The following is a 12,316-nucleotide window of genomic DNA, read 5'->3' on the forward strand; positions in this document are numbered from 1 at the left end:
AAAAATAAACAAGTGGGACCTAATGAAACTTAACAGCTTTTGTACAGCAAAGGAAACCATAAACAAGATGAAAAGACAACCCTCAGAATGGGAGAAAATATTTGCAAACGAAGCAACTGACAAAAGATTAGTCTCCAAAATATACAAGCAGTTCATGCAGCTCAATATCAAAAGAACAAACAACCCAATCCAAAAATGGGCAGAAGACCTAAATAGACATTTCTCCAAAGAAGATATACAGATTGCCAACAAACACATGAAAGGATGCTCAAGATCACCAATCATTAGAGAAATGCAAATCAAAACTACAATGAGGTATCACCTCACACCAGTCAGAATGGCCATCATCAAAAACTCTACAAACAATAAATGCTGGAGAGGATGGGGAGAAAAGGAAACCCTCCTACACTGTTGGTGGGAATGTAAATTGATACAGCCACTATGGAGAACAGTATGGAGGTTCCTTAAAAAACTAAAAGTAGAACTACCATATGACCCAGCAATCCCACTACTGGGCAGATACCCTGAGAAAACCGTAATTCCGAAAGAGTCATGTACCACAATGTTCATTGCAGCTCTATTTACCATAGCCAGGACATGGGAGCAACCTAAGTGTCCATAGACAGGTGAATGGATAAAAATGATATGGCACATATATACAATGGACTATTACTCAGCTATGAAAAGGAACGAAATTGAGTTATACTTTGTAGTGAGGCGTATGGACCTAGAGTCTGTCATACAGAGTGAAGTAACTCAGAAAGAGAAAAACAAATAACCGTATGCTAACACATATATATGGAATCTAAAAAAAAAAAGAAAAAATGGTTCTGATCAACCTAGGGGCATGACAGGAAAAAAGACACAGATGTAGAGAATGGATTTGAGGACACAGGGAGGGGGAAGGGAAAGCTGGGACGACGTGAGAGAGTGGCATGGACATATCTACACTACCAAATGTAAAATAGATAGCTAGTGAGAAGCAGCTGCATAGCACAGGGAGGTCAGCTCAGTGCTTTGTGACCACTTAGAGGGCTGGAGTAGGGAGGGAGGGAGATGCAAGAGGGAGGGGATATGGGGATATATGTATACGTATAGCTGATTCACTTTGTTATACAGCAGAAACTAACAACATTGTAAAGCAATTATACTCCAATAAAGATCTTAAGGAAAAAAAATTCATGAATGAACTTCTAAATTTCAAGTTAGAATAGCATTAAATAGCAATTTTTTAAATAGACAAGTCAAGAGAGAAACCGTGGAAGAAAGGAAAGCTTGATATTTTTAGTACTTATGACGGCACTTTCCCCACTTTTTGAACGAAGGGCTCCACAAATTATATAGCTGGTGCTGTTGGTCAGTAGTGATACTAAATAAGACTTCAAATTTTTAGGAAATAGATCCAGGAGGCCCTCATTTCCCTGTAATTGAAAGCAACCTGCTCCTTTTGGGTTTGATTATCATTTTTTTTCATTTCCCTCAACCAGTTAAAAAAAAAGAAATCAACGCAGGTACAAGGATCCAATTTTTAAAAATCAGAGTACAAAGAAGGCCACAGCCCTGCCCAGGTTTAACTTACATATTTACAGGGTGTGTGACACGGGTGTGGCTGCAGAAGCAGTTTAAAAGACAGTATTACAAAATATACAAAGGTGGTCTTTCTCAGTAGAAGCCAGCCTTGTTTCCAAATGAGAGCACTTCATGACACAAATCACAGAACTATTTACTATATAACTTACGAAAAATGCTGTACATTGCATGAGTATAAATATAGAGTATCAATGGCTCTGTTTGGGAATCCGTATCTACACAGGGAAGGTCAGGGGAAGGCTCAGTTTGGTACTACAACCTATGAAAGTGATGGAGAAGCTAGGATGGGGGAGGGCAGGGTCTGGGAGCACGTCTACACTGACCCCTTTTCCCAGACTCGGTTGAAGCTCGCTCACTCTCTGCGGAGACCTGGGGTTGTTGAGGATGAGAAGCAAGGGAAAGAGGAGGTGTACATACCACAGGGGGCTCCTGAAGGCACAGAGAAGGCATCTGGGACAAGAAGGAGCACACTTCTTGGTCCCACAGACACACAAGGACCCCACTGCCACTTGATGACACGCCCTGGTTTCTGCCCTCAGTTTTGAGCTTTGCAGGCATGGAGAGAGGGCAGAAAATCAAAGTTCTTCTATCTATGGGAGTATGGGGGAATGCTGGGAAAGAGGTTCTGGCTTAGATGGATGGACGGATGGGTGGATGTATGGACAGAGGTTGACCACCGAAAGCTGAACCAGATAGACATATTGCACAGGACAGAGAGAGGCACAGAGCTGTTCCACGCTCAGGTGCTTCCTATGATTCAAGGGGGCACAGTGGAGGGCACTCAGAACCTGTATATCTTGTTCCAAAAGACTCAGCAGGGATGATTTTTATCAGCACTAAGCTTTAGCCAGAATGTCTGCCAATTTGGCTTCTAAATTAGCCAGGTAAAGAAGCACCCGAGGCCTTTGTGGCAGATGAAACATCTCCCCCAAATGTTCCCCATTTCCCAGCTCTCATCCTCCACCTGCCAGCTCAGGGATAGGACCACTCTCTTCTTATGAAGACTGGAGCACCGGGTGAGCCAAAGCTCTCTGAGACCCACTCTGTAGCTCAGATGTGGCTCCCATCCTGGAAACTTGAGGGCACAGCAGGTAAACTACTGGGAGTAACACCCCCTGCCAGGGTGAGAAAACCCTGACAGGGGACGTGGGGAGCACTGAGAAGGGGGAAAGGCCCACATCTATGGTCTTCACCCAAGTCCCCAACAATTACACCATTTCCCCTGAATCGGGCTGCTCTGGGACACATGGGGGCAGCTGCTCTTGGCTGAAGTTGGTCTTTGGTAAAAGAGAGAAGTCTGAGCTGGATCATAATAAAGAAAAGTGAACGTGTATATGCACCTTTGACAAAGAACCTGCCATAAATTCCTCCCTTGGGGCTTTTCCTTTGCAAGGGAATGGTCTGAAAAAATGTCCTACTGACCAACCCAGCTGTGTGTGGCAGCAGGTGTGATCACCTCTCTGGCCAGGTTTCACTATCTAATTCTCTTTCAGGGTTCTTCTGCACCTTCCTGGGCCTGGAAGACCCAGGGAACATGGGGCTGAGGTGAAACTACTGTGCGGGCTGATACGCTGGGCCAGGGAACGAGAGTCGGGACGGATGTCATTTCTCAACGGGGAACAAATCCTCCCGAGGTGGAGGGAGAACCAGGAGGGAGCGGGAGCCCTGTGGGCGGTAGGGCCCTCCTCCCGCCTCCAGGCAGCTCCTACCTACAAGGCTGTGATGCTGGCAGTGGTTTTGGTGCCCGAGGCATCCACCTCGGACTTGGGGACCCCGTCCTGGGCCTCTTTGTCCATGGCCATGTTAGCAAAAGCCTCGGGGGACTTAACGGGGACGTCCTGCACCTCCTGCAGGTCTTCACAGCACTTGCTGCAGCGACAGCACCTGCTGCAGCGGCAGCACTTGGGGCAGCCACACAGCAGACAGCAGGTACGGCAGCAGAGCCTCTGGCAGCAGCTGGTGAGCGTGGTGATGAGCTTGTCCCAGGGCTTCAGCGAGTGCATCCACAGCGGCAGGAAGTTCCAGTTCTGGAGCTTGTGGGGCAGGACGCGCGGGCAGTAGGACTGCAGGAGCCTGAGGGCCACCACCAGGAAGACCACAGAGATGATGGGCGCTCCCACACCCACCAGCACTGGCCAGCCGACCAGCAAGAGGCCAAACACTGCCAGAGGGATCAGGAAGAAGAAGATGACCAGGTAGAAGATGGCAAACCAGCGGTACTTAGCTGAGATGCTGCCCAGCCCCTTGGCCAGGCGGATGGGCAGGCGGGTGACCGGGATTGGGTACCACAGCAAGATGCCTGAGATGGTGAAGAAAAAGTGGCATAGGGCAATCTGAAATGCAAGAGGGTGGACAGGTGAACGGGTCTGCTGCACGGTGGGGTCGGGGAGAAGGGGGCGTCGTCTAGGAGCGGAGGCCTGAGTCTTCCTCGTCTTCATAGCTCAGCCCAGAGTGGGACCGGTATTACCTGAGGTCCTACTATGTGTCCGGGGGGGCGGGGGGCGGTAAAAGGGAGGGAGGGCGAGGGAGGTGACCGGCTGAATGCCAGCTCAGTTTTCAGGGCCTGAAGCCCTTTAGGCCAAATCTAACAATGAACTTCATGAATGTGCCCGCTGCCACCCAGTGCCTTGACCCTGCTGCTTCCAGCTGAGCAGTTAAGAGCTGGTGGGGCCGAAGGAAAGGTGTGCAAGATAGCTGGCTTTCTTGGCTCAGTGGCCCTGTTTCAGGGAGGGGAGAGACAAGGAAAGATGGCTACAGTTAATAAAGATAATAGCAACAGCAGCAGCTGATGTTTATAGAGCACTTCCTATGGGGGAGGCAACAATTCCAAGCACTTTTATGGATTACTTCAATCCTCAAAAGATATCCTGAGTTGGCAACATTATCTCCATTTCATGTAGGAGGAAACTGAGGCACCACGAGGTCAAGCTGTCTTCCTAGAGTCACACAGGTGGGAGATGAGATTCAAACCCAGGTAGCCTGTCTCCAGAGGCCATGCACTTTGCACTTTGCTAGGTGTGCCCACCAGGTACCAAGCATGATGCTAAGGGCTTTGGACCAGCCCTGTCCGATACATGAGCCACTATCCATTGAGATGTGGCATAAGCATAAAATACACACTGGATTGCAAAGACTTAGTCCAAAAAGGAATGTAAAATATCACCATATTTTTAGATCAATTACATGTTGAAATGACAATGGGTTCAATCAAACATATTATTAAAATTAATCTCCCTGTTCCTTTTTTACCTTTCGAAACTGTGGCTACTAAAAAATTTCAGATTTCATGGGTGGTTCATATATTCTATACTCACTCTATATTTCTATCAACAGCATGGCTTTAGACAGTGCCTCATCAGATCCTTATAATAATCCTAATGAGATAGGGATTATGGTTCCCATTTTTCAGTGGAGGGAATTGATGCTCAAAGGTTAGGTCACCTAAGGGCACTTCATATGTAAATGGGGGCACAGTGATTCAGACACCAAAGGTCATCTTGCCCAAGGTCACCTAGTTGATCCAGGCAAGGCAGGTCCCCCTGATTCTTCTCAACGCCAGGCTCAAGACACAGGTGACCTCCCAATGCCCCGTCAGAGTTCACCAAGAGGAGGGCAAGGAGACGGGAAGTGGTATCTATGCTTCCTGAATACCCTTTCCACCTCTAGTAAAATGGCCACCCCACCTTTGCTTAAACAACCACAGGTGATGGGAGTCTGACTACCACTCTAAAGAGTAGACGGCTTTGTTCTCAAATCTGTCTCTCCGTGGCTTCTCCACATCACAGTCTTGGACATAACAGAGAAAAGCTTGGCTTGGTTTCTTGGTTAAAATCCATCCGCTTACAAGATCATGGATAGGGTTGGATCCCACCCACAGAGCCCCTGCCCCATGCAGCATTTCCTGACCTGGAGCGAGCTCTTCAAAGTACTGCCTGGGCTAGCTAAGGCGGCCAAGATGGCGGTGGTGGTGCTACCGATGTTGGCGCCCAGCGTGAGTGGATACGCCCTCTCAATGGATATCACACCTATACCTGGGGGTTGAAAATACAAAGCCCATAGCATCAGCCCCAGAGGATGACAGAAGATGGTAATGTCGGCCAGAGGGAGACCCAGGGAGAAACTCACCAATCAGAGGGATCATAGCAGACGTGAACACAGAGCTGCTCTGAACGATGAAGGTCATCCCTGCCCCCACAAGGACGGCCAGGTAGCCAGTCACCCAGGCAAAGGGGAAAGGGAAATCTGGAACGCAGAGGATAAGAGACACGTCACAATCCTTCTGGGGAAGGCACGGGTTGGAGGCCCAGCTGGCATCTCCACAGGACCCAGGGGGCATGGCTGGGCCAGAGGTTGAGGTTGTGTAAACTCCTCCCCACCCCAAACCAAGTCTGAAATTGCAAACTGGATTTTCAGCATCCTTTCACCTTGCATATTCAGATGGTAGAACCAAGGATGTGGGTACGTGTTATGAGGACAAAAATACATTTCACTGGAGTTCTAAATGCTCAACCCATCTGTTATGGACAGAATGTTTGTGTCTTTCCCCCCTCCCCCAATTCATATGTTGAAACCCTGACCCCCTAATGCGATTGTATTAGGAAGTGAGGCCTTTGGGAGGTGATTAGGTCATGAGGTTGGAGTCCTCATGAGTGGATTAGTACCCTTACAGAAGGCAGAGCTTGCTTCCTCTCCACTCTGTCTTCCATGTGAGGACACAGTGAGAAGGCGGCCATCTGTAAACCAGCAAGTGGGTCCTCACCAGAACCCAACTGTGCTGGCACCCTGACCATGGACCTCCCAGTCTCCAGGACTGTGAGAAACAAATTTCTGTTTAAGCCACCCAGCCTACAAGAATTTGCCACAGCAGCTGAATAACGACAAAGTACTTGGAGCATTCAGACCTCTATCTTTCCTCCTGTCCTGGTCTCCCAACGCTGCATACCCTCCACCTTTGTTTCCACCTAAAAGAGCAGTGAGGATATGAAGCAGCTTGGAAGCCCTATAGACCCCGCCCTCGGCACCATTAGCACAGGATCAGGCCCTGCACAGCCAGCAAGCATCCAGGGCACGGGTACTCAGCTCACCCTCATGACAACCCTGAGAGGTAGATATCCTCGGCCCCATTTCACAGGGAGAGCTTACGGGGTATATCTTCATTGGCCAGGACGCCATTCTCAGAAATGGAGTCTGACTGGCTGCCTCAAAATGCTGACGTATTTATCCAGAACCACATTTTCTTCCCAAGAGTCGAAGGGAAGTAGGGACAACGGTGGACTTCTGTTAACCTTTTCCTAAGGTATCCTGACAGACCCAGTCAAGTCCTGGGCAAACAGGGAAACTGCCAGGAAGGAAGGCCTATCTCACAGCTCTCTGGATTTGAGCTGGCTCTTTCTCAGGACCTTGCAAACATCTGATAGAAGCTTGCGCCTTCTCCCCAGGCTCCACCCAAGACACTAAGGAAGATTTCAAGGGTGAATGGCATCTTAACTTCCGCAACTTATCAGAGCCCAGAGAGAAACTCCATGCAGAGGCCACTGCTAGAGGAGAATCAAAAGGAGCACCCCTGGAGGGACCACAGTGACACTATCCCCTAGAAGGTCCAGATGGGGGGCAGTGTGCTTACCAGTGTTGATGGTCTTCTTGATGACAACAGCTACCTGCCCCCTGAGCACAGAGCCCAAGAGCTTGACAATTAGGATCAGGCAGCTACAGAGGACCAGCAGGGAAACTACCAGCAGAATGGTGCCCACAACAACGTCGGGGAGGTTGAAATTCACGAAGATGTGCTGGCCTGGAGAGACCATAGAAAGCCCTCGTTAGGAGGGCACGGAACCCTTGACAGCCACAGATGGTTACTTATTCCCCAGCATCCTTATGTCTCAGAGTAACAGAATCTTGGTTGTCAGCTTGACACACAGCAAGGCAGCCCAGAATAAAGACCACACTTTCCAGCCTCCCTTGCAGCTAAGAGTAACCCTGAGCCTATGTTCTGGCCAATGGGATCTCATGAGGGTGAAGATGTAGTGAAATCCAGGGGCAGACCCAGGTTTCCAGCCCCATTCTTCTGCCTCTAAATCCCATGTTGTGTTTTACTCATGATAATGAGGATACCTACAACAAAGTATTTGAGGAGCAAGGTGGGGTAGGATGGGCAAGTCAGAGTGGGAGCTATTGTTAATTATAAAACTCCTTGTGTTTTTGAAAAATCCCTGTGTGTCCCCATGATGATTCCAGAAAAACATGGTTATATCAATGGATGTACAGCACCTAGAACACGGGAGGTGATACGTTCACTTGATTCTGTGAGGTAAAGCACAACTGGAGTATTAAGGTATATGGCTCAGAATTAATGTGAGGTGCACAGAGAGGAGGAGAAGCAGAGATATGCAAATGGGTATATAAGGAATAAATAATTAGAAGAACTAACGTCAGGGCCATAAAAGAGTCCAGCGGCAACAGTATAGCTTCTTAAAGAACTGGAGCATCATGCAGGCTCACTGCTTTGTTCAGTGCTATAGCCCTGCTATATGGGCCTGCTGTACCGTAGGGACTCATGACTTGAGGGTGAATGTGTTCTGTGTGTGCCCCACATCTCCTTCAAATCAGGCTGTCATCTCCCTAGAGTTACTGCCAAAGAGATACTGAAGCACATAGAAGGAGCACTCTGCTATCTGTTGATGAGTTCTGAATCCGTCTGGAACCGTCAGAGGAACTGAATATCACGTCCTAGTTCTGCCCCTTACGGGGGGACCTGGGGCCTGTCCCCTGTCCCTAAGCCTTAGTTTCCTCTGCTGTGAAAGCTCACAGCTCATTGGCCAGTGTAGGATTGGTGTTCAGTGAATCTCACTGCCCTTCTTTCCTTCACTTACTGGGGCTCCACACAGATAGGAAACACCTATCATCACCCCAGACAGCCTGTCCTGGCGGCTGATGCTCTGTGAGTTTCACTCACACTTGGCAATGTTCTCCTGGTGGGTCACGTTCTTGATGGTCCAGGTGTGCAAACCATCCGTCCAACAGAGGGAAGGAGAGGTGCAGTTGTCAGGCGAGGGGACGGTGACATTCCTCTCAGTCTGGGTGGCAAACATGAGAAATGCTATGTATAGTCCATAACACTCATTTCTGGTGGGGAATGGCAGGAAATGCGAGGCGTCAGGGGAGACCCATATCAATTCGTGCACCGTAAGCGTGATGCACTGCTTCCATGGGTCCCTCCATAAATGGAAGCAAGGAGGCAGCCAGAGGTAAGCCAGGAGACATGAAAATAACAAGCCAGGAAAAATGGGTCCATGATGTGGGCTGGTTCTGTCTGTCCTACTGTAAAATGTCTGTCCATCTAGCATTCAAGGACTTCAGGATTCTCACTGGCTAGTTTTGATTTTTCAGGAATCCCTGATTTTTCTTTCCCCTTACCTTTTATATGCCCAATCTAAATGCAAGATCTTGCTTTATCAAGTACAGACACAAGAGTTCACCCACCCAGCAATATTCTCAGAAACTTACCACGCTGGTAAAGGTTTTACACCAAATCTTGATCATACTCTTGTTTTTGGCTGTTTCATCATTCATTGCAATTTGGTTGATAACTTTTTTATCCAGCTGAGGAAGGCAATGGACAGAAGAGAGTCAGCACGTTCTCGGAACCGATGTGGGACAGATGTTAAGCTGTTAAAAGGGGCTGAGGATGTGAACTGCACTGAAGGGGTGAGCTGGGACTCACTCCACCTGCACTCTCAGGACAGAGCACAGCACCCAGATGTCAGTGGGTGCTCAATACATGAATGATTGTATGAACAACGAACCTGTATCTAAGAAGCATGCAGTACATATTCATCAGATGACTGAATGACAGAAAAAAAACAGAAGGTAAGAGTGAAAGGGCAAGGTCCAAACTGGCCCCTTCTCCCCAAGGCAACATCCACAAAGCCTTCTTTCATTTATTTCAGTAATATGGACAGACCCGAGTGAGCAGAGGGGTGAGATGGAAGGAAAGGCAGTAAACTCTTCCTCTGTGGCTGGGAGCAGGGTGCTGCTTTAATCAGTGAGCCCACGGGTGCTGAGGCCAGTAGTGGGAACAAAGCGCCCAGGTGTCCAGTAGAGAGTTCTTGAGTCTAGAGAAGCGCTCACACCTGCCACCTGCCCCCATCCTAATAAAGATGATACACTTGTTGAAATCAAGGAGATAATAAAAGCCAATTACTCCATCTCATCGGGTGTCCCTGAAGTTCTGCCTCTCTTGGCGCTTTTTTTTTTTTTGCGGTACGCGGGCCTCTCACTGTCGTGGCCTCTCCCGTTGCGGAGCACAGGCTCCGGACGCGCAGGCTCAGCGGCCAAGGCTCACGGGCCCAGCCGCTCTGCGGCATGTGGGATCTTCCCAGACCGGGGCACGAACCCGTGTCCCCCGCATCGGCAGGCGGACTCTCAACCACTGCGCCACCAGGGAAGCTCCCTCCCTTGGCTTTTTTCAGAGGCAGCCAAAGGGCAGTTTTTAGAGACCCTCATCCATCTCTTCCGTCCCAGTCCGGTGAGGGGGGAGCAGGGGAGGGTGTTGGGGCCTTTCCCTCTCTGCAGGAAGGCGAGTTACCTGGATAATGAGCTTCGTGAAGGGATCTGTGATAACTTTCAGAAGCTCCGGGGCATCCTCTCCATTCTTGAAGTTGAAGGTCTCCACTACCAGGTTGGTCAGGCGCTCCAGGTAATGGGTGGCAGCCTCCAGAGGCAGGAGCACCAACACAGACAGCCAGTTGAAGAAGTCATCGACGGTGGCCCCTGCAAAGGCCCTGCAGGAGGGGAACCCCATCCCGAGCCAGATTAGTCAACAAGCGACTGGGCACCATCTAGGCAGGTCCTCACTTGTATCACCGGCCAGGTGCCACCTATCTGACTGCATAAAGGTGTACAGTCTCACTTTTGTTCTCACAGCAATCCCCAGAGTGAGTGGTATGAAGATCCCCATTCAACAGGTGAGGAAACTAAAGGCCAGTGAGCACAGAGGAATGGAAGACCACTGCAGGAGCACTGGGTCCAGGACCCTTGTCTCCCACTGTCTGGCAGAACCTTTCCCACCAGATCAGACAGTACACAGTTTGCTCTGCTTGGGGAAAAGGGAACTAGATGTGTTTTGGCTGCAATTATTATTAGTTCACGGAACACTGTTTGAGAAAACTTCATCAAGACCACTTTCAAATCATGCATATGGAAGATGACCTTCCTTTTGGAGAGGCAGGAGCCAGTATGAAGGTGACCATCAGAGCCTTCTACACAATTGAAATCTTAACTATAAGATCTTGAGACTTTGATCAAATATTTGAACAGTTTCTACAGAAAACAAAACAATTTGCATCTATCGGAGAAGGTTCACTGATTCCCCCTGAATTCCATCTTACCTATCTCCAGATTAAAAAAAACTCTATAGTTTTTTTCCCTCAATGAAAAAATGTTCCTTTAAAAAAAAATCTGCATGTCAATAAATGCCCAAAACAAATAGAAGATGGGACATGGACAGAAGCTATTAAACACGTAGGGGGAAATGCTTAACTTCACCAGTAATAAAAGAAATTTGCAATTTATTTATTTGCAAGTACAAATTTTCACATACCATTTTAACTAATATTTTACAATATTTTACAAAGTTAACTTATTCTTCCTGGAGAGGGTGATTTTAGACATTTTCATACACTGCTGATGTAATGTGATACAAATATTTCTTTGTAGTTTTGCAAAATGTTTAAAGAGCCTTATAGGTGTGTTTGATACAGTAATCGATCCAGGAAAAAATTACCAGGAAAGAATGATACACATCTCCAAAGATGTTACTGAAAGCAATCTATTTAAATATCCCAAAAAGGGGGTGAGCTAGGCCAATTATATTCCTATGTGCAGGCACTTTCATAGATCGTATATTTATACATCCAGAGGTAAAAATTAGTGTAAGAGTGAAAAGAACCCAAAATTTCCAATAAGAAAACCTGGATCGAGTCCCAGCTATGCCCCTCAGTGAAGTTACTTAACCTCTTTGTGTTCCTATATTAATAAAATGGGGCATAGAAAAGTCTGCTTAGCTTCTTGAGAAGATCAAATTAGCAAACACCCTGGGTAATGTGTATTATTATTCAGACCTCAGAACATTTCATCAGGGTCCAGACTTTAGCCATGGTTGAGGGAAAATGAATGTCTCTGAGGACATCCACTGCCACCCATGGATGAGGGACGGTGTTAGCTGACCCCCAGCCAGCCAGTCATCTGTCTGATGCCACTGTTGAAGTATAGCTGGTGTACAATATTATATTAGCTATAGGTGTTCAATACAGTGATTCACAATTTTTAAAGGTTATACTCCATTTATAGCTATTATAAAATATTGGCTATATTCCCCACAATATATCCTTGCAGCTTATTTTCTACCTAACAGTTTGTACCTCTTACTCCCCTACTCCTATCTTGCCCCTCCCCTTCCCTTTCCCCACTGGTAACCACTAGTTTGTTCTCATATCTGTGAATCTGCTTCTTTTTTGTTATATTCACTAGTTTGTTGTATTTTTTAGATTTCACATATAAGTGATATCATATAGTATTTGTCTTTCTTTGTCTGACTTATTTCACTTAGCAAAATGCCCTCCAAGTCCATCCATGTTGCTGCAAATGACAAAATCTCTTTCTTTTTTGTGGCTGAGTAGTATTCCATTGTGTGTGTGTGTGTGTGTGTGTGTGTGTGTGTGTGTGTGTG

General features: G+C 47.5%; 1 protein-coding gene across 1 annotated transcript in view; it reads right to left on the minus strand.

Annotated features, from left to right (window-relative positions):
* Positions 1–2,840: 2,840 nt before the first annotated feature.
* SLC34A2 (solute carrier family 34 member 2) overlaps positions 2,841–12,316 on the minus strand; it is a 27,584-nt gene continuing 18,108 nt past the window's right edge. Inside the window, exons 6-12 of the mRNA XM_028491535.2 lie at positions 10,175–10,370; positions 9,094–9,189; positions 8,543–8,663; positions 7,214–7,381; positions 5,716–5,832; positions 5,497–5,621; positions 2,841–3,923 (exon numbers count right to left, since the gene is read on the minus strand). Of these exons, the coding sequence (XP_028347336.1) occupies positions 3,300–3,923; positions 5,497–5,621; positions 5,716–5,832; positions 7,214–7,381; positions 8,543–8,663; positions 9,094–9,189; positions 10,175–10,370 (1,447 nt within the window). The 3' untranslated portion in view covers positions 2,841–3,299. The remainder of the gene's footprint in view (positions 3,924–5,496; positions 5,622–5,715; positions 5,833–7,213; positions 7,382–8,542; positions 8,664–9,093; positions 9,190–10,174; positions 10,371–12,316) is intronic.

Source organism: Physeter macrocephalus, chromosome 7 (genome assembly GCF_002837175.3).
Source record: "Physeter macrocephalus isolate SW-GA chromosome 7, ASM283717v5, whole genome shotgun sequence".
Taxonomy (NCBI): domain Eukaryota; kingdom Metazoa; phylum Chordata; class Mammalia; order Artiodactyla; family Physeteridae; genus Physeter; species Physeter macrocephalus.